This window comes from Cetorhinus maximus, chromosome 12 (assembly GCF_964194155.1).
Source record: "Cetorhinus maximus chromosome 12, sCetMax3.hap1.1, whole genome shotgun sequence".
Classification (NCBI taxonomy): Eukaryota; Metazoa; Chordata; class Chondrichthyes; order Lamniformes; family Cetorhinidae; genus Cetorhinus; species Cetorhinus maximus.
The window spans coordinates 51,450,802-51,473,859 of NC_135890.1; the positions used below are offsets into that span (position 1 = coordinate 51,450,802).

The 23,058-nt window shown below is 39.8% G+C and overlaps 1 protein-coding gene across 4 annotated transcripts in view; it reads left to right on the top strand.

Annotated features, from left to right (window-relative positions):
• The window catches only part of plekha5 (pleckstrin homology domain containing, family A member 5), a 369,212-nt gene that overhangs the window by 313,007 nt on the left and 33,147 nt on the right, over positions 1-23,058 (top strand). Inside the window, exons 13-20 of one of the 4 annotated variants that reach the window (XM_078553582.1) lie at positions 2,263-2,382; positions 3,328-3,381; positions 5,502-5,582; positions 8,558-8,623; positions 17,782-17,862; positions 17,964-18,113; positions 18,653-18,754; positions 19,057-19,171. In XM_078553582.1, coding sequence (XP_078409708.1) covers positions 2,263-2,382; positions 3,328-3,381; positions 5,502-5,582; positions 8,558-8,623; positions 17,782-17,862; positions 17,964-18,113; positions 18,653-18,754; positions 19,057-19,171 — 769 coding nt within the window. Of the gene's footprint in view, positions 1-2,262; positions 2,383-3,327; positions 3,382-5,452; positions 5,583-8,557; positions 8,624-17,781; positions 17,863-17,963; positions 18,114-18,652; positions 18,755-19,056; positions 19,172-23,058 lie in introns of those variants that run through there. The other 3 variants (XM_078553583.1, XM_078553584.1, XR_013578140.1) reach the window with 3 other exon arrangements.

A 23,058-nucleotide genomic window follows, 5' to 3' on the forward strand; every position in this document is an offset into this window, starting at 1 on the left:
AACATTCCTTTGCATGTTTAACTTTTAATAAGTGATGCATAAGAGATGACCCAGTTTGAGTATTGTCAGGATAACCTGGATTTTGATAGATTTGTAACATTTTGGCTAATCTCAATAGTAATGAAAGTACAAACTGACATTGCGTAAGCAGGGTGCTGTGTCTAATTACCTCTGCTGTTGCATTGGATGGCAAATGTGTGTCTCTGGTTGTAGTCTATTGGGAAAATTTATTTTAGAACTTACTGGGACAAGACCTGTTTTTTAAACTCCGCTGAAATTAACTTTTCACCTGACAGAAGCTATAATTTGTGAAGCTTAATTAAAAGAAATCCTAAAAAACTGGACTTTAGCACAAAGCTGGAATGGAAATGGAGATTTGAGCACATTGGTGTTAAAGGAAGTGACTAGAAAAATTGCAGAAATGCTCCAGCTATTTTTTAAGTTTGATTTGGAGGGGTTTTTGTTTAACAAGAGCTACATCATAAAACTTAGCAATAATGGGTCAATTGATGAGCTTAGAGTCATAGACGTCTACAGCACAGAAAAAGGCCTTTTAGCCCATTGGCTTGTGCAGATCTTCATTTGACTTGCACTTAATATTGGCCCTGAAGCCACAGAGGACAGGACAGCTGATGAGTAAACCACTCCTAATGGAGTGTGCCTGATTCTCAGCCTGAATGATTTCCTGTTCACAATTGATGGAAAATTGTTGAGACTGCAGACCCTTGCGCCGCAATTCAGACTGAGTTCCCATCAAATAAAATTCTGCAATGGGAATATGAAATCAGAATATTTTGACCAGGTAATTTTTCCTGTTTTTATCCTTAACTCTATAGTTGCACTCTTGCCTCTAAGTCAGAAGGTTGTAGTTTCAAGCCCCACCCCAGAGACTTGAGCATATAGGGTTGGCATTTCAATGCTATACAGGGTGAATGCTGGACTGTTACAGGTGCTGAGTTTTGGATGAGATGATAATCCGAGGCCCTGTCTGTTCTCTTACTTTGGCATTAAAGATCCTTTGGTACTCGTTGAAATTGAGCAGGGGAGTTCTCTGTATGTCCTGACTGATATTTATCCCTCAACTAATATCACTGAAATGCATTATCTGATTTATTTTTTTCTCCCTGCTGTTTGTGGGACTTTGGCCTGCGCACGTATGTCATCACATTTCTGTATATCCCAACAGTCACTAAGTTCAAACATACTTCATTGGCATTAAAGAGCTTTGGGGTGTTCTAAGGTCATGACAAGTGTCACATAAATGCAAGTTTGCTGCTTAGGCCTTTCAACTCAAAAAGAAAAGCTGGAAAAGTATTTATTATTGGACAAATGGAGGTTTTCAGCCCTCGTCAAAAATAAAACTAAGATGAGGATCTGTTTATATATTTCTATTTCTCCTAAAATTGCAACTATAACCTCTGGCTTTTGAGAAATGGAATATGGATCGGTGTTAGCTGTTCGATTTCACAAATAAATTCTGTACCTGATCTTTAGTTGAATGTGGCCTCTGATGAGAAATAACAAATTCTCATGCAAAATTTTTGTATTCAAGTTACATTCTTCATAATGTGGCATTTTAAAGGAAACATGAAAGGCATTTTGAAGAGAATTGAATGAATTTTCATTATTGTGATAATTTGAGTTGGAGGCAATAAAGTAGTAAATCTGTACCTTTCACTGGTCATCTGAGTAAAAGTGGTGTCTTTGACCCCATTCACTCAATCATCTACATCAAATATTGTTGCAAAAATGTAAAAGAATTTTCAACTGTGCAAGATGCATGTCAGTAAAAATGCAACTGGATCTATTGCAGTCAAGCCTCAAAAGAAACTTCCCTGGAGGAACTATGCTTGACTAGTTTTTGATGGACTGCATGTAACGTGCTCTGGCATGTGTCCAGAGAAGTTAGGAGCCTCCATGTGTTTTGAAAGAGCTTATTGATTGTGTGTATAAATCTGATGCTTTTCTAGTTTGCACCTATACTTGGGTTAAAAAGAAAAGCGATGCATTGCGAATTGTATCCAGATATCGCTTGCTGTCCATGCACAACTACCTGTCAAGAAATGATTAGATGTTGTGACAATTTAATCTATAATGTTCTTCATCCTGACAGTGATGCCTCATGTTAATATTTGGCAGTACTTGTAGATTTAGTTCAGCTTCTACTTTCAGAGTCCTGTGTACTTTTAGATAATCCAGTTGTTTGGTTAACAAATTAATGTGTTTTCCCCCTTTTTGGCTCTCCAAACTGCACACCTGCAGCCAGAGGAGCTGACACTGCTGCTAATCAAGCTGAGGCGGCAGCAAGCAGAGCTGAACAGCATCCGGGAGCACACAGCAGCACAGCTTGTGCAGCTGAATCTCAGTGACGCAAATCCCAAGGTCAGCTGTAAAATGATCTGTTGTACTCCATCGCCATTGTCTTCTGGTCTGTTCATCCATTGCTAATTTGTGTAGTTGTTGTGCGCTTCAAGTTTTTTTTAAAATTTGAAATGTTTATATATGGTTGTCCTTTTATGCGACTCTTAGGTGTGATTGAATTTCGAATATTTTTATAGAATCTAAAAATGGCAAACTGTTCCATCCTGTATTGATTTAATCAGTCTTTATAAAAATTAATAGGTTGCTTTTGCTGATATTGTTTTCCTGCATTGCACCAGTAAGATTATGTGATGATTTCCATGCATGTGTGATTGTGAAGTTTACCTTGTTCTTTTCTTTAAAAAAGAGTTGCATCTGGGTACTTGTGTAAATATACTTTATATTTTGGAAGGGAGATCAAAACCAAAATGTTGCACTTGCTGATTTTGTGCCTGAATGTGTGTGCACTTAAATTTCTTGCTCCATGACTGCACCTGGGAGGGAAATGTCTGATTTATGTGATTTTGTACTAAATGGCCAAATGTTTTGGGCTGCATGTGCTCATTTCATCTAACAGATTACTTATCATATTTAAGTAATCCATTGATTTAAAAAAGAGTAAATCGTACAGCATAGAGGGAGGCCATTTAGTCCATCATGCCTATGCCTTTGAAAGAGCTATCAATTAGCCCCGATCCCTTACCTTTTCCCCATAACCCTGCATTTTTTTCTTTTTCATTTTCCTCTTATTCAGGACTGATTAATGTACTTCTCAAACAAGTGCTTAAACTTGCCTTTTCATTTGTAACTGAGTTGCTGTTTCTTAAATTGACTGATACAGAATGCAACCTTGTGTCAGTGAATTTTCCTTAAATTCCTATATTTCTTTCTTGACTGATTATATTCTGCTGTTGTTCTTCTTTCTATTTTACTTTCTTTTTTTTCTTCTTTGTTGCTGCCTGTTAGAATGATATCCTCATTCATCACCTTCAAAGAAACCTCGTGTATTTGGATTATCAGGTGGGAGTACTAGAAATTCATTTTTCATCATCTTTAGTTTCCCAGTGCACGGCTTACTTTTGTGCGCCACCAAGAATACCCCAACTGGCCTGGTAGCAAATAACCCCATTCCAAATGGAGAGAATTTTGAAACCATTTATCTGCTGTTGTTTCCAGTCAAGGTTTCTGATGCTTTGTTGCTTGGTATCTCTTCTCAATGCCCCCATTCCCTATAAAATGAAACAAATATCAGCACTTTGGAACTTAATGATGACCTGCTCAACAGGGATGACTGCACAATATTAATAAATGTCATTCTTTAGAGACCCACTGAGTACTTTCTATGGAAACTCAGCTATATCTATAATTATTTTAACTGCCTATTTGAGTTTAATTTAATTATTTCTTGGGAAAAAAAGAGTAAAGGGGACTTGAGAAGTTGCTTAGCTGATTGATGATTAATAACCATTTAATGGGGTGAATTTTCCCAGGCCATTGGAGGTGAGTTTGGGAAAAAAGCTGACGGGCAGATATTCTGACCTCTTCCCGTCTCGTTCCACCTTTCCCGAGGACGTGTTGGGAATCTTGTCAGCAACCAGCGCGGGAACGAAATTAAAGTATTTAAGAAGGAAATTGAGAGAAGCTTTGTGCCTCCAATGGCTATTTGCCAACAGCAGACATGTCACGTGCAGCATCTGGAACATAGTAGTATAGAGGAGGCGAGTGTACAGTGGGATACCAATGAGGCCTCAACTGACATGCATGCTGTACAATAAAGCGGCAAGCCTGAGGTCAGCCATAGGCAGAGGCTTGTGGTGGCTGAAGCAGGTCTTATAGGCTGATATTAATGCTAGAGGTCTTGGTAAAGAATTTGCTGGTAGTTCCTGCAGGAAACTTTCACAGCTCAATGAGGCTACAGACCTTCCCCATCCCCCTACCATTTTCTTCGGATGTAGCTCCTCCAAGTCACCACAGTATAAATCTCTGTGCAGCATTATGAAGTGTGTCGTTGGCCTTTTAAATCCTGCACACACAAGCGCAATCCCAGCCCGCCATCCTGCCTGCCATCCCTAATTGGATGATGATCGCAAAGGTGGTTCTGATTCAATGCCTTCCAGACAGTTCAACCAGATGGCACACTACTCGTGACTGGGTTGATCCAGAAATCACTCCGCCATTCATGCTAAAACTAAGGTGACAAGATTCCACCCAGTGTCTTGAATTAATTCATTTGTTATTTTGATCTTTTCAAATAGCATCATATTAAGCTGCAACATTATTTTGATAGCATATGTTGTAGTTGATTTTTAAATGTTAACCATGCAACTTCAATTCAATGCAAAGACTTAATATATAGTATGTTACAAAGACTTGTGCATACACATGTTAATGTGTTACTGTCCTTCGTTATACCTATAGTTTGTACTTTCAGTGGTTGCCTGTGAGCAGATATTTTGCATAGAGGCTTTTGTCTAATTGCAAAAGCAAAATGTGCTGCCTCATAGAGGAGGAAATTTTGTAAAAGCTCCATCTGCAGGAAGGACTGAAATACTTCAGTATGTATACATGCATCTTTTGTTAGCAATTAGGATTTTGTGGTGATTCTTTCTCTTCAACTGAAAAAAACCTTTTGTTTATAAACTTCTGGCTGTTGTGGGAGGTAAGAGATGATATTATTGAATCAGTTATAGCTCCATAAAATAAATCTCTTGTTTTGAGTACTCGGAGATAAAATATAAAACAGAAAACTAGGAAACTCCATATTTTACCTCTTACTGCCGGAAAAGGAAGTATTTTGCCTGAGTTTCAAGCATTTCACCATTGTATTATGCTGAAAATATTATAATTTTTCTCAAGTAAAACACAAGCCTGTTGAGTTGTTACAAATTTGCAAAAGATGAACCCAATTGATTAATTCCTACTAAAGTGTTCACAGAATTTTATAATCAGACTTGTAAGCTGATTTTCAATTTCATCATATCTAATACCCCTAGCGTAATCCTTTCAGTTTGGTGTATAATGCTTGCAAAAGGCTTTGGTATCTACTCTAAAAAGCAGGAGCTATAATCACTGTTTCATCTTTTAAATCCAGCCATGCTGTAAACTGATGTTTACTGTATGCTCCTCCTGATTTGAAATAGATGAAAGAAAATGAACCTTTAATCGCCTCGGTTCACACTATGATTGAGAACTCGGCACCAAGGCCACAAGTATACAAGCAAGTAAGGTCTTGGATATTGATTGCTTTGCTTAATCACAGAGCCCTGTGTATGGCAGCTTTCAGTTTATTACACTTAAATCATACCCTAGAGTTCTTATTTACTTCAATGACATTCATCCGTGCATTAGAACCAAGCTGGAATAGTGTTAGCATGGCTTATTTTACCATCCACAAGATATGTTATGCTTTACATAAGAGAGACAAGTCTGACAAGCTCCAGATTGAATCTAACCTCATCTGGAACAGGAAGTGAAATAAAACTTCAGAAAATGAATCCACTGATTTGTTACAGTAACAAATCAAACCAAAATGAATTGGTGAAATGAGGTTATAACATATATAAATATGGATTAGTCTTGAATGCTGAGGTAACTAAAGCTTGACTGGAATTCTGTTGCCAAACATCTCTAATTCATTTTGTTTTGAGTTTTAAAAAAATCAAGTCACTTTTCAAATGAACAAAAGCATAATTATTTTGTAAAATTTTCCTGAAGTATAAATATAGCACTGTTGCTTATTCATACACTGACCTCCACTCATGTACCCTCAATGTGTCTCCACAAAGTAATCTGAAGTTGATCTCAAACATGTTCCCCTACTGTGTCTTTCTTCAACATTGCTCAATGTTTCTGCATGGCAGTTGTGATAGCATGCTTAATTAAATGTATATAGTTTATGACAGCAGAAGCAGCAGAAATGTTATAGCTTGTTTCCATACTTTCTTCAATTTATAAATGTTTAAGATCAGATCCAAGGTATGTTTGGTGATGCTATGGACATTTATTATGAAAATGTCAATATTCCATGTGCTGCCAAATAGAAATGGTAAATGATTAAAACTTGTATATAACTGTGAGATTGCTGTCCTAACTGTTTCTTGCCTTTCTCATATGGATTAAGCTCTATAGTACTGCAGATTAATAACCTAAAATCTGATATACCACTATATTTTAAGATGAGCGTAGTTTCACTAACAGCCCAACTAACACTGGGATAGTGAGATGGATGTCTAAGCTTTCTTTAATTAAGATGATTTGAGAGTTGACCAGACTGGAAGCAGTCTAGCCACTGTTGTAGTTGAACAAACCATCTATAAGGCTGATTTCTTTTTAATGCAGTTAAAAGAATGAAAGGAACAGCATTCCACATTAACTTCAACATAGATTTTAAAAATGGATATAATAATATTTACTTGATAAATATAATGATGAGGTGACTGATTTAAGGCAACAAACAGTTATATAGGCTGTGGCTAGATCAGTTATGCAAATATTCTGTTATCTAGGTAATTGTTCACTTCAGAGGGTAAAATTGACCTGTGGCAACTACACGAAATGTACTCATAGCAAGTTGGCTGGCCATTCTACAGCACCGTGGCCCCTCAATCCTTACCCCCCTAATTTTTTTTCTATTTACTTTAAAAAGAAAAAAATTTGGTATAAGACATGCCTCCAGTACATTTTGTGCTACTAGCACAGAATAGTTTTATCCCCAGTTTGTGTTGCCTGTTTCATTTATCTGTTTTAATGGTAACTTGCAACCATGAAGTGTACTTTAATACACCACATTTAGAATCTGAATTTCTTGACTTTGGTTGTCGCACAAAAAATAGATTTATTAATCCTAGTATTAAAATGATGCAGCTTGGAACATCCAGACTTTTATTTTTTTCTGTAATATATACCTTTTACAAATGTGAAATAAGTGTTACAAATTTGTGATGTTTTCTCAACACCATATCAACTGAATTTAACATTACTATTAACTTATAGCTCTGGAGCATGCTAAAAATAAAAATATTCAGCTTTGTTTCTTGTGCTGTACAGCAGTGAGATTTAGCTCATTGCTATGATATTGTTGACCATAGTCATAGTCAATGTTTAGTACATTATGGGACTGGCACCTCTGCACTGTCTGCTCTGCAGACCTGAAGAAGAAATCGTTATGGATCATTTTTCTGTTGAGCAGCTCGCATTAAATTTGACAATGGTGTTTGCAATATTGGTACCATATTAGGTTGAGCAAACCCAACATTTTACCTCATCACTTGGAATGTGGTCATAAAAGGTAGATAGTTTGTTGTTAAGAAAGTGTTTCATAAATTTTAAGCTATAGATACTTGCCTCTAAAAATGTTATGCCTTGAAATAGTTTTTGAAATATAAGCAGTGCTGGAAATGCTCAGCATGTCTGGCAGCATCTGTAGAGAGAAAAACAGAGTTACCATTGAGTCAAATGTGACTCTTATGAAGAATGCTAACTCTGTTTCTCTCTCCACAGATATTGTCGTACCTACCGAGTATTTCCAGCACCACCTATTTTTATTTCAGATTTCCAACATCTGTATTTGCTTTTATTTTATGATATTTGAATACTGGGCTGCAATTCTTTACTATACAGATTAGTGGCTCAATTCAAATTTCAGGCAAAAGAATATCATACAAGTGGACTTGCATTAGTGCATTATTTTTCAAAGAACCTAATTTCAAAATGTTAATTTTTAAAAATCTATTTTGAGTATAATGTGTAAATGTTCCATTTTATAACCTATTCTATAACCATTTGCTGAGGATTCCTTTATCTCTGAAGAGCATTCTTTTCCATGGAATAATTTCACCTGCTTATCCCTCTTATCAAAGATAACCTGAACTTTCGTATTTCAAGGCAAAAATAAATTGAGTTGATTAACTCCAAAGCTAAATTCACCAATCACATTATCCCAGTGGGAGCCTTGCTTGAACTGAGCAGAGATTGAAAAATCAGTGCTTCAGTACTATTCTAGCCCTATCTTCAAAGCTCATACTCTCATACGAATTAGGAGCAGGCCACTTGGTCCTTCAAGCCTTCTCTGCCATTCAATAAGATATGATTTTAGGTTAGGCTAACTGCTGGGAGCACCAGATTGCTGGACTTCCCTTCTTCTGTTAATCTATTGATGTTTTAATATTTTCACAATTTCTTATTCATGCTCTTTTAGCTGGCTCAGCAGGATGATTACAGAGAAACTTTATACAGCCACAGACGTGAAAATCTGGACATTGATGTAGGTGAAAATATTTTACAATTTTTTGCTAGCTCAATTTCTAATTATAGTATTAATGGGTCATAGTAAGTTTTTGTAATGTATTCTAAGGACATACTGCAGATTCTTAACTTAAATTTCTGTAGCTTAAATAGTGCAATTTTGTGTAAGCTATTGCTTAGCCTGTAGATGTATGTGAAGAATTTTGAAAAAAAAAATATATATATATACACTGTAATAGAAGTCATACAATGCAAAATTGCTTATAGATACTGAGAATGCTGTATTTCTCTTCAAGTTTATTTGATGGTTGTCAATTAATTGACTAAGAACAACAGCCTCCCAAATGTGAAGCTTAAACTGCCAAGGAAATTGTCATTATTCACAATTTCTATCCATCCTTTTCTCTTTCCCGCCACCTCTCACCCAGAAAACTGAAAACCTTGGCTGAGATCAATTCCTTCCACTACCTTTGGGATACTGATGTCATGTCATATTCCACAGCTACAGCTGTGAGGTCTGCAGAGATGAGATACACCAAGCGCCACTATTATTTAAGCGATACATAGAAGTCACTAGGCTACCATGAAAATTGTATTGATACAGCTGAATAGTATTGCAATGTTACAAATCAGTCACTTACCAACTATTGTTGCCAATAATATCTAGCTGGATGGCAACATTTTTAAAAAAATATTCTACTTCTCATTCTCTTTATTTATCCCAAATGCAGACATGAAGCAGGAAAGTAAGCTCTTTCAGTATTTATTGAAAAAGACTAGGATCAGCAGTAAGAAAGCAATAAGAGAAGAGGTGCAGAACCATAAATGATGCAAATTGGCTTCAAATGGAGGATGTACACAAGACAGTAAACATTCTGAACAACATTTGTTTCAAGTCTGCACATGCGATACATATACATCTCTCCATAATCAGTTAAAACAGACAAAATAAACATATAAATAAGATGGAACTGAAAGGGCCCCAAACCAGTAGGTCTGCAGGGAAAGATGGTACTTATCACAGAGTGTTGAAGAGACTAGAGACACCATTGAGGCACTGACAGTCATTATAATAGTAATGCTGTCAATGATAAGGAAATAGAGGACATGCTGAATAATTACTTAGCATTAGTATTAGCATGCCAGACATCCCAAGGAAACTATTATTGAATCAGGGACAGGGGCTCAACAAAATTAACATAGAAAATAATGGAGAAATTAATGGCACAGAAGAGTGGCAAATCCCCAGGACCAGATGATTTCTATCCCAGGGTTTTAAAGGAAGTCAGTGAGAACTTTGTAGGTGCCCTAACTGTAACCTTTCAAAATTCTCTCAACATAGGAACTGTTTGTTTAGACTGGAAAATTGTGCATGCCACTCCATTTTTTAAGAAAGGCAAGAGAATAATGAACCAGTGAGCTTTACATTTGTTGTCAGAAAATTGCTAGAACCTATAATTAATGACAGGATGGCTGATCACTTTGAAATCTTTCACCTGATCAGAGAGACCTAGCGTGGATTTGTAAAGAGATAGGTCATGACTGACAAATCTGATTGGGTTTTTTGAAGAGTTGACTGAGGTGGTGGACAAGGCAATGTCTTTCCATGTTATTTATATGGACTTCCAGAAGGCATTTTATAAAGTCCTTCATAAGAGACTATTAGCCAAAGTTGACGCTCATGGAATTGGCTGAGTGGAAAGAGACAGAAAGTAGGGATAATGGACAGGTGCTCTGATTGGCAGGATGTGTCAACTGATGTCCTGCAAGGATCTGTGTTGGGGCCTCAACTGTTCATTAATGACTTAGATGATGGGATAGAAAGCCATATATCCAAATTTGGCCAATGACACAAAGATAGGCAGCATTGTGAGCAATGAAGATGGAAGAGTAAAATTACAAAGAGATATTGATAGATTAAGTGAATGGGCAAAATTGTAGCAAATGGATTTCAGTGCAAGAAAATGTGATGTGTTGTAGTTTGCCTTGACAAACCACCAGGAGACTCGGGTACGTTTATTATTCAAGCGTACTCAGGGAGAGACTGCCTTGGGCAGTCCAAGACCGTACTCTAGAAGGTTACATGTGTTCACGCCTTATATACACCTTTGGTCACATACACGAATTCTAATCTTGTCAATTTACAATCACATGCTTCTCTGGTCTCAGTTACTTGTTTCCCGTGTGTACAAACATCAAGCATTGTTCTCATCCATGCTGAGCTGCCATATCTTGCTGATTGTGCCATCTAGGCCACATCGATTTCAACACCCACTTCCTGACCTTGCCCTCTGCCCTACTAGCTTGTTTATTTTTTCTTTTCTTCGCTCATGGTATGTAGGTGTCGCTGGCTCAGCCAGCATTTATTGCCCATCGCCAATTGCCCTTGTTCAGAGGGCATTTTTAAGAGTCAACCACATTGCTGTGGGTCTGGAGTCACATGTAGACCAGACCAGGTAAGGATGGCAGATTTCCTTCCCTAATGTACATTAGTGAACCAGATGGGTTTTTTTAATGACAATCGGCAATGGTTTCACAGTCATCATTGGACTTTTTTTAATTAAAGATTTTTGTTGGATTCAAATTCCACCATCTGCCGTGGTGAGATTTGAACCTGGGTCCCCAGAGGATTGCTGGGTTTCTGGATTACCAGTCCAGTGACAAGTCTATTATGCCTCTGCCTCCCCATTATCCTGTCTAAAGCACATCTGCTACTCTCCAGTTCCGCTTTTTCAGCTTATGTCCTGCTGTTGCTAAAACACTTTTTAACTTCGAGTTTAACCCTTTCATGAGGTCATCCACTTTGAGCCTAAAATGGACAGAGCAGAGTATTCCCTAAATGCTGAAAAGAAACAGTGGTGGGCCAAAGAAACTTGGACATCCAGGTATGCAGATCATTAAAATGTCATGAACAGGCAGCACCAGATTTATTAGAATGATATCTTAACTCCAAGCCACGAGGAGAAGTTTAACAAACTAGGGTTGTATTCTCTGAAATTTAGGTAGTTAAGGATTAATTGTCCCTAACAGCACTGTGGGTATACCCACATCACATGAACTGCAGCAGATCAAGAAGGCAGCTCACCACCACCTTCTCAAGGGCAACTAGGGGTGGGCAATAAATGCTGGCCCAGCCAGCGAAGCCCACATGCCATGAATGAATTTTAAAAATTTGATTGACATTTTCAAGATATTAAAGAAAACAGATAGGGTAGACTAAAAGGAACTATTTCTGCTAGTTGGGTAGCAAAGACCTAAGGGTTAGGGCTGCCAACCCTCCAGAATTGGCCTGGAGTCTCCAGAAATTGAAGATCAATCTCCAGGGTACTGCTGTGTACAACTCTGGAGAAAAATAATTGGGACATTAAAGAAAATTTTTGTTGTCATTTTCTTTGGATATTTCTCTTTACCAAATATAAAAATATTGAAAATGTATGCTGGCTTGATGTGGAGGTGGGTGGGGAGGTGGTGTGTGGTGGAGGGGTGGTGGAAAGGCTGTTTGGCTGACAGTCAAGCATCATCCATTTGGTTAATGAATCTTTTTGCTTTCCAATTAGCATAGGAAGGCAGTGTGTCACGAGTGTGTTGGCTGACTAATGGCTGGAGTGTAGGAGAAAGTCATGTGATGAAATCTCCAGGAATACATTTAATCACACTAGGCAACCCTAGTAGTGGGCATAGTCTAAAAATTAGAGTCAGATCTTTCAGGAGTGAAATTAGGAAACACCTCATTCAAAGGATAGAAGCTTGGAACTCTTCTTGATCAATTGTTAATTTTAAAACTGAGATTGAAATACCAGCCGCAGGTATTAAGTGATATGGGGCAAAGGCCCATATGAAGTTAGCTTGCAGACTGACCATGATCTCATTGAATGGCAGAACAGGCTTGAGGAACTGAATAGCCTATTCCTGAACCTATAAAGGAGCCATCGACAATGGGCAGGCTCCTGTAGATTGGAAACAGCCTAATGTGCTACCCATGTTCTGATGTGCAATAAAGCAGACACAAGCAACTACAGACTCATTAATGCTTTCTTCAGTTCCGTGTAAAATAAATGAATTAATCACCCAGTGTAAACCTGAAAATTCCCTTTGTAATAACTTAATAAACTGCAGTCTTAGGCTTGCATTCTACATTATTTCCTACTTTATTTCCTAGGCTACGATCTTTCCACTACTGCATGCATGTGACATGCCCATTCTCTTTAATTCTGTTTTTTTTCCCCCCGGGGTGGCTTGCTCCCATTGCAATTTCAGTGGAAATCTTCATCAGTTGCATTTCCATTACCTCCAGCTTAACCTTAAAAGCAAATAAATGTAATTTAATTAAGGAAAAGGCATTGGGAAATTGTATCTTAATGCTGAATCAAGAAAAAACATATAAATGAGGGGTTGTGATGCTGGGAACGAGGAAGAGAAATCACTGAATGAGTCATAGAGAAAAGTAGGTATGGCAAGAGAAAAGTTATGCAAGAGTATAGGAAGGGTGACCCAAAAAGTGAGAGTTTTGCAGAAAGATAAGAGTTGGAGTTGGGGAGAAGCAGTTGCAAGAAGGTAAACTATTTTATTATTTTCCTCCAGAAGCATTTTCCGAGGAAACCACTGTTACTTTGACAGCCAGCGGCTGAAAATACAGGAAACTCGGAGGTCTTTCCAAATTTACCTAGCAGTACGACTCCATGATTTCTTTTTCCATCACCCCCTTGCAGCCAACCAAATTGAGAGGCTGGACCACTATAGGGTGGAAAGCCCTCTGCTAGATGGCTGCAGCCACATTGTAGAGAAGAGGGACCTTCAGGGGTAGAATGAAGAGATCGATTTCAGGAGGGAAAGATTAACAGGTCACAGGGTGGGAGAGATTGTCAGATCATGGGGAGGAAGGGAAGATTGATAGCTTCCTTTGTAAGCAGGATCGAGAGTCCTGCATGGTATGTTGCCTGCCTGGTGCCAGGGTGAGGGACATCTCTGGCTGGCTTGAAAGGATATTGGAGAGAGAGGGAGAGGATCCAGTTGTTGTGGTCCACGTCGGGACAAATAACATAGGTAAGACTAGGAAAGAAGACCTGTTTGGGGATTATCCGGAACTAGGAACTAAATTCAAGAACAGGTTCTCAAGGGTTATAATCTCCGGATTACTACCCGAGCCACGTGCAAATTGGCATAGGGACGCAAGAATAAGGGAAGTAAACACATGGCTAAAGGAGTGGTGCAGGAAAGAGGGGTTCCATTTCGTGGGGCACTGGCATCAGTATTGGAACAGGAGGGATCTGTACTGTTGGGACAGTCTCCACCTGAACCGATCTGGGACCAATGTTCTAGCAAAAAGGGTAAATAGGGTGGTCAACAGGACTTTGAACTAGAAAGTGGAGGGGGGGTGGGGGGTCGGGGTGGGGGGGGGGGGGGGGGTGGGGGGGGGGGGCGCGGAGGGTAAAACTCCAAGAAGTATGACTAATGGGAAACAAAGCAGCAGGTTAGCGTGTTGGGGGGGTGGATTCAACTTCATGGAAAATTATGAAAAAACTGAAAAGAATGGAGAGCCCAGTAGAAGCTATTAAAGTCTCCAGAACACAAAATAGGACAGAGTGTTTCGAAAGGGCTAGGAATCTAACTTCAAGCACATCAAATAAAGGGACGAAAATGAGAAAGGGGACAGGAAATACAGGACTGAAGGTGTTCTATCTGAATGCACGCAGTATACGAAATAAGGTAAATGAGCTTGTGGCGCAGATTGAAATTGGCAGGTATGATATGCTGGGCGTCACGGAAACATGGCTGCAAGGGGATCAGGACTGGGAGCTAAATATCCAAGGATATACATCCTATCGAAAAGATAGGCAGGTTGGCAGAGGGGGTGGGTTGCTTTGTTAGTAAGAAATGAACTTAAATCAATAGCAAGAAATGATGTAGGGTCAGATGATGTAGAATCTGTGTGGGTAGAGTTGAGGAACCGTAAAGGTAAAAAACCATAATGGGAGTTATGTACAGGCCTCCGAACAGTAATCAGGATGTGGGGCACAAGATACACCAGGAGATAGAAAAGGTGTGTAAGAAAGGCAAGGTTACAGTGATCATGGGGGATTTCAATATGCAGGTAGACTGGGAAAATCAGGTTGGTAGTGGATCCCAAGAAAAGGAATTTGTGGAATGTCTACGAGATGGCTTTTTGGAGCAGCTTGTGGTGGAGCCCACTAGGGAACAGGCAATTCTAGATTTAGTGATGTGTAATGAGGCAGATTTGATAAGGGAGCTTAGAGTGAAGGAACCCTTAGGAGAAAGTGACCATAATATGATAGAATTTACCCTGCAATTTGAGAGGAAAAAGCTGGAATCAGATGTAACGGTATTACAGTTGAATAAAAGCAACTACAGAGGCATGAAGGAGCTGGCCAGAATTGAATGGGAGATGAGCCTAGCAGGAAAGACAGTGGAACAGCAATGGCAGGAGTTTCTGGGAGTAATTTGGGAGACACAGCAAAAATTCATCCCTAGCAAGAAGAAGCATACTAAAGGGAGGACGAGGCAACCATGGCTGACAAGGGAAGTCAGGGACAGCATAAAAGCTAAAGAGAAAGCATACAATGCGGCGAAAAGCAGTGGGAAACCAGGGGATTGGGAAGCCTACAAAGACCAACAGGGGACAACTAAAAAAGAAATAAGGAGGGAGAAGATTAACTATGAGGGTAAACTAGCCAGTAATATAAAAGAAGATTGCAAGAGTTTTTTTAGATATATAAAAGGTAAGTGAGAGGCAAAAGTGGGCATTGGGCTGCTGGAAAATGACGCTGGAGAAGTAGTAGTGGGGAACAAAGAAATGGCGGAGGAACTGAATAGGTACTTTGTGTCAGTCTTCACAGTGGAAGACACGAGTGACATCCCCAAAGTTTAAAAGATTCGGGGGGCAGAGGTGAGTATGGTGGCCATTACAAAGGAGAAGGTGCTAGGAAAACTGAAAGGTCTGAAGGTGGATAAATCTCATGGACCTGATGGATTACACCCCAGAGTTCTGAAGGAGATAGCTGAAGAGATAGTGGAGGCGTTTGTGGTGATCTTTCAGTAATCACTGGAGTCAGGGAGGGTCCCAATGGACTGGAAAATCGCTAATGTAACCCCTCTGTTTAAGAAGGGAGTGAGGCAAAAGACGGGAAATTGCAGGCCGATTAGCCTGACCTCGGTTGTTGGTAAGATTTTAGAGTCCATTATTAAGGATGAGATTTCAGAATACTTGGAGGTGCATGGTAAAATCGGGCAAAGTCAGCATGGTTTCATCAAGGGGAGGTCATGCCTGACAAATCTGTTAGAATTCTTTGAGGAGGTAACGAGTAGTTTAGACAAAGGAGAGCCAGTGGATGTTATCTACTTGGACTTCCAGAAGGCCTTTAACAAGGTGCCGCACAGGAGGCTGTTCAGTAAGATAAGAGCCCATGATGGTGTTAGAGGCAAGGTACTAGAATGGATAGAAGGTTGGCTGTCTGGCAGGAGGCAGAGAGTGGGGATAAGGGGGTCCTTCTCAGGATGGCGGCCAGTGACTAGTGGAGTTCCACAGGGGTCAGTGTTGGGACCACAACTTTTCACTTTATACATTCATGATCTAGATGAAGGAACTGAGGGCATCCTGGCTAAGTTTGCAGATGATACAAAGATAGGTGGAGGGACAGGTAATATTGAGGAGGCGGGGAGGCTGCAGAAGAATTTAGACAGGTTAGGAGAATGGGCAAAGAAGTGGCAGATGGAATACAATGTGGGGAAGTGTGAGGTCATGCACTTTGGTAGGAAGAACAGAGGCGTAGACTATTTTCTAAATGGGGAGAGAATTCAGAAATCTGGAGTGCAAAGGGACTTGGGAGTCCTAGTCCAGGATTCTCTTAAGGTTAACTTGCAGGTTGAGTCGGTAGTTAGGAAGGCAAATGCAATGTTGACATTTATTTTGAAAGGACTAGAATATAAAAGCAGGGATGTGCTGCTGAGGCTTTATAAGGCTCTGGTCAGACCACATTTATAATATTGTGAGCAATTTTGGGCCCCGTATCTCAGGAAGGATGTGCTGGCCCTGGAGAGGGTCCAGAGGAGTTCATGAGAATGATCCCAGGAATGAAAGGCTTATCATATGAGGAACGTTTGAGGACTCTGGGTCTATACTTGATGGAGTTTAGAAGGATGAGGGGGGATCTGATTGAAACTTACAGAATACTGAAAGGCCTGGATAGAGTGGACGTGGGGAAGATGTTTCCATTAGCAGGAGAGACTAGGACCCGAGGGCACAGCCTCCGAGTAAAGGGAAGACCTTTTAGATGAGAGATGAGGAGAAACTTCTTTAGCCAGAGAGTGGTGAATCTATGGAATTCATTGCCACAGAAGGCTGTGGAGGCCAGGTCATTGAGTGTCTTTAAGACCGAGATCGATAGGTTCTTGATTGGTAAGAGGATCAAAGGTTATGGGAGAAGGCGGGAGAATGGGGTTGAGAAACTTATCAGCCATGATTGAATGGCGGAGCAGACTCGATGGGCCGAATGGCCTAATTTCTGCTCCAATGTCTTATGGTCTTATGGTTTATTGCGGTAGCTTTCCTTGGGAATGCCAGAGGGCAGCACTGTTCTCCTCCTGCTATCCACTAAATCTGACAGTTTTGGGCCTACGCTTAGCTACTGGGTTCTTGAACTCTGGGAAACCCAATCTACAACCATTAATTCCAAATGGTTGCTAAAATCAGAGGCATGCAGTTTCATTAACTTATCTATCCCACCTCTTGAGGACAGGTTGCTCGCTCACCCCAGTTAAACCAGAAGTACGTGCATTTGTGGCAGATGGGTTTCCCCCCCCCAAAAAAAGTGTTTGCCTGCTAAAACATTCAAATACTATTTTGTAAACGTTTTTGTTCTTGAGCTGGCTTGTTAATAAGATTTTTCGCACTGTGATACTGAAGGAGAGAGCTTGTGAACTTAATTTTAATTTGCTTCATCTTTGTTTAAAATGTGAGATTACTACTTTCCCAAGTAAGGAATGCTAGTTTGCTTTGATTTAGAGTTGTTCTGCAAATTTTATTAGAAATAGCTGCTTATAGTGACATTTTTCTTGATGTATGTGCTCAGCATCTGCTGAGCCTAAAGAAATGTTTAGTCATAGTGCTACTCTGGAAGGGTGTTTGCCCATTATTTTGTCCATCTTTGTTTGTAATTTTAGGGTAAACTGAGCCAGCTGTGCGAGCAGGATAAGGTCGTTCGAGAGCAAGAGGAGAAACTGCAACAGCTGCACAAGGAGAAAGTAAGAAATCATGATCAAATTACTTCAGTTTCAACAGAATCTATATATCCAGTGAATATATTGCATTCAATAAATACTATGTACTGCTTTGTCTTTTGTAGCATACACTTGAACAAGCTTTACTGGCTGCAAGTCAGGAGATTGAAATGAACGCAGAAAACCCTACTGTAGTGCAAAGTGTAGCCTTACAGAGAGACGTCTTACAAAACGGATTGCTCAGCACTTGCCGGGAGGTATCGAGAGCCACTGCAGTAAGTTCCATTATGCTCTTAATTATTGCCAATATGGTCCGAAGGCCAGGTCTGCTTTAGTTTGCAGTTGCTTACCCAATGTTCTTTAGCATGTTAAACTCCCACGTAAACTGTCGATGAGCATTTTTGCATGGGAGATGGTAAATACTTGAGAGCTTATTTTCTGATTTTATGTAAAATTTGAACACCAATGTGCTGCTCCACAGAGCTGTCTAATGCAAGCTTAAGCCTTCATAGATTCTTCATCATGCTGTATCATTGACTGGAAGACACTGAGCATAACATTCTTTTCCCAAAGGAAGGGAGGATGGGTTTAGGGAGAGAAACTGAAGTTGTTGCCACAGTCAGCTCTTGCACCCCACCTGGTGGCTAACCTGAGTACCAGAAAACAGTGGCCTTGGTTTCAAGTTCTGTTCCCACTTCAGCCTGGTGTGCAGCATGTGGGGTTAATTCTAAGAATGGAAATTATTGTGCATTTTTAAAGCATTTTATAAAAAAGAATTAAATCTGCTATATAACTATGTTACCTTGTGATTTAGGAACTAGAAAGGACATGGAAAGAGTATGACAAATTAGAGTATGACGTAACTCTGGCAAGAAACCATTTACAAGAACAACTGGACAGATGTGATGAAGTTCAGGTACTGGCTGCATTTGACCAAATGGACCTGATGCCTGGGCATGTTTGTACTCAGAACAAAATAATCCTTTCCCACCAAATATATACCCACTGTGGCATAATGATAGGCGCATCATGTTTGCCATAATTTCCTTATTTTATCCATTTTGACAGACCTACTGTATTATTTGCTTGCATACAGTACGCCCAACCAGACACTATTGTCTGACACATGATTGGAAGGCATATGTAAAATTTTGTTTCTCTTTTAATGTGATGCACGCCAGTACTTCTTGTCAGAACGATCTTTATTTTTCTCTCAAGGTGGAGTTGATTGGTCAACAACGCCCTCAGATTCAAAAGGAGCTCTGGAGAATTGACGATGTTATAGAAGGGCTCACCAAAAGCAAACAGCAAAGAATGACTTCTGGGAGCATTGGTAAGAGAAGCTAACTCTATTTTGGGACAGGACCTCAAGGTTTTTTTTTCAAAAATATACTTTATTCATAAAATTTGTAAAAATACATTACAAAACTTTTCAACATGAAAACTACAGAAAGAGCCTTAAAGTTTGACTTGTCTCCTCACTGTATGTTCCACTCTTGGGTGTCTCTATACAAGTGTAACTCTTTTGATATTTTCAATATACCTTCCAGGTCAGGCATACAGCCTGGGGTCAAAACATCTCAAAATAACAAAAAGTGCAATCAAATTCAATTTTTCTGTATGTAACGTGTTTCTCTTGGAGGTGCCTCAATGTAATTTCAATAATTTTGTATTCACATTCAGTGTTGGGCATACAGCCCAAGGGGTTCTACAAATTTTGTAGCCCCTTGGTGTACTTTGGCTGAAAGGTCTCAGACAGCGACCTTCCCCCATTGCACCTCTGCAGTGGCTGCCTCAAGCTTTAGTGCGTCCCTCAGGTTGTAGTCCTGGACCTTGGAATGTGCCAGTCTGCAACACTCGGTTGAGGACAGCTCCTTACACAGAAAGACCAACAAGTTTCTGGCAGATCAAAGAACATTTTTTATCAGTTGATGATCTTCCAGCCACAGTTGATATTTGTCTCGGTGTGCGTCCCTGGGAACAGCCTGCAAAGCACAGAGCCTTGGGTCACAGAGCTGCTCGGAATGAACCTTGACAAAAACCACTGTGGCTTTCCAAGACCTGCTTTGCAAAGGCATGTTCCAGAAGGAGGTTGACAACAGTCACTTCCCCAGCTTGAGGGCAATGTGCAGAGGGGATGAGACTCAGGGCGTGTAGCAAGAATCTGACAGGGATGGCCTTTCTCACCACCAGCCAAGCTACATCCTGGTGCTTGTTAGAAAGTTCTGACGATGAAGCATTCTCCCAAATGACTTTGACAGTCTGCTCAGGGAACCATCTTTTCCCTCACAGCCTTGAAGACATTACGTGCAGACCACTGTCTGATGGACCTTTGGTCAAAGGTGTTTTTCTGCAGAACTTCAAATAATAGAATGGGAGCCGTCTTGGTTTCCAGTAGAAGTAACTAGTGCAGTGTCATTGTATTTTCTTCTCCACTACCAACCCCCCACCCCACAGTGAATGTGTTTATGTTTCAATATATCTATGAAAACTGCAGCTTGTGGGTTACATTATGAAGTCTTAAACTGCAGCATTTGAGTTTGCTTTGAACTGATAAAGTGAAGTTAAGTCTCAGTTAACAGGGGGAGGCGGTGGCATAGTGGTATTGTCATTGACTAATATTCCAGAGACCCAGGGTAATGCTCTGGGGACCTGGGGTTCGGCTCTGGGGACCACAGCAGATGGTGAAATTTGATTTCAGTAAAAATCTGGAATTATAAGTCTGATGATGACCATGAAACCATTGCCAATTGTTGTAAAAACTCACCTGGAGCCGTCCTTACCTGGTCTGTGACTCCAGACCCAAGGCAATGTGGTTGACAAGGACAATTAGGCAATAAATGACACCCACGTCCCATGAATGAATAAAAAAAAGTTCCTTTCTAGTTCTGTTGATGTTATAGGTTAGAATGATCCGTGTTCATGATAGGTAGGAAACAGTTTGCCATGTACACTAAGAAAAATGTACACTACGCAAAAAGGGTCAGCATTGCAAAACAAAAGCAGGCCATTCACCCAATAGATCCATGCCAGTGTTTATACTCAAGACCCTCCTCCCACTCTTCTTCATCTAACCTGATCAGCGTATCATTTTGTTTCTTTCTCCCTCATGTGGTTATCTAGCTTCCCCTTAAATGCTGTGTGGTAGCAAATTCCACTTTCAGTCACACATTGGGTATAGAAGTTCCTCCTCCTTTTCTCATTAGATTTATTAGTGACTGTCTTATATTAATGGCCCCTAGTTCTGGATGTCCCCACAGGTGGAAATGTTTTCCCTATCAAACTTTTCCATGATCTTGAAGATCTTGAACAAGTTACTCTCAGTCATCTCTTCTAGAGCTGCAGACTGTTCAACCTTTACTGACAGGTGTAACCTCTCAGTTCTGATATAATTCTAGTAAATCCTTCTTGTAGCTTCTCCAGTGACTCTGTTCTTCTTTAAAATATATATATAATTGATGTATAAATGCAAGTTTTGGTTTTGTTTTTGTTTTTATAAAATAGAGATCTGAACTATTCCAGTACTTCAATTGTGGTCTAACAAAAGTTTAATACAACTTCTCTGCTTTTCAATTCTGTCCTTCTAGATAAGAACCCTTAGGCTTTGTTTACTCTTTTATAACCTTATTAAACCTGTGTCATTACTTTTGGTGATTGTGTATCCATCCCCCAGATCCCTTTGTTTCTATGCCCATTTGGACTTTCCAAGGAATATATGCCCTTTTTATTCTTCCTATCAAAATGTACCACCTCACACTTACCTATGTTGTAGTTAATTTGCCAATTGCCTGCCTACTCTTCGAGTTTATTAAATACTTGTCGCAGTCCACCTCTGTTAGTTACATCCTCCAATTTGATATTGTTCACAGACCTTAAAATTGTGTACCTAATTCCCAAGTCTAAATTGTTCATGTAAATGTTCATGATCCCAGCACAAAAACTCCCCACCCTTTGCCTATCTAAGTAATTACCTTTAATCCCATACACTCTGCTTTGTAGCTAACTTGCTATCCATTCTGCTACTTGTTCTCCGATTCTATATGTTCTGACCTTAGTCATAAGTTTACTATGCATTACCTTAACGTAGACTTCTTGAAAATAAATTTGGAAATTTACCCACTAAATATTTGGTCCGTTGTGGCTAGCATCTACACGTATACTTTTTGTTTCCCAATTTCAACCAGCACCTTCCTATTAGCTGTCTGCTGTGACACTTACTGCTCTCTTCCCCTATCCCACACAGCCGCTTCTAACTTTAATCATGGACGATTTAAAGACTTTTTCTGTTATATCCTGCTGTGCATTGCCTGTGATTTTAAATCAGCTGCTGTGCATTGCCTGTGATTTTAAATCAGCTGCAGCTTGGATTAAAGTTGGGAGTTCTATACCCCTGTTCTGGAGGAGTGGAGTGGAGCAGAGTAGCTGTTAGTGGGAGTGCATTAGTGTGGTGCTACTGCTGGGTCCACTGTCATTTGAAAAATTGCTCCACAACAAAGGAATCCTGAGGCAGCAAATGATTTGCATGTTATAGAGAGGGAGAGAGCCCCTGCTACTTGTTTTAGGGCAGTGGCATACATTTCCAGTCTAGCACTCAAGTTTATGTATTCTTTTTTAAAGGACCCTATTTGAAGCAAAATGGATTTCTGCAGCACCTTCACAAACTGCATAATTATATAAAACAGCTCCTATAGTAGTATCGGCTATTTAGTCCATCAAAGCCCACTCAATTCACCTATCCTTGTATTTAACTCCAAAGCTAATGCCTTTGATTCATTGCTTGGCAGATATTTCAAATGTTTCTTCCCCTGCCCCCTCCCCCCTTCAGTGAAGAAGCTTTTTGCCCATATGTCTGTCCATTCACCCAGTCTAGTTCTCATTGAATTCTGCTGGCCCTCCTGACTTTTCTTGAAGCAATCTTTCAGGCTCATTTTATCTATGCCATTTAATACTTGTTATACCTATTGAGGTCCACTCTTTCTGCTAACTAAAGCTTAAGCCTCTCTGAACCTTTCTCCTGGCTCACATTGAGGATCATTCTTGTCATTACTCTGCATGGAAAATAAAGAGGAAAACAAAAAGTGTTTGCTCATCTCTATCCTTTATATCTAATTATATAAAAGTCAGGGGGCACCCTTTGGACATGATTGTTTAAGTAATCTTTTGAAAACAACATTTTCCAGAATAGCAGCACATCATGTAGAATCCAAAAATAAGATTAGT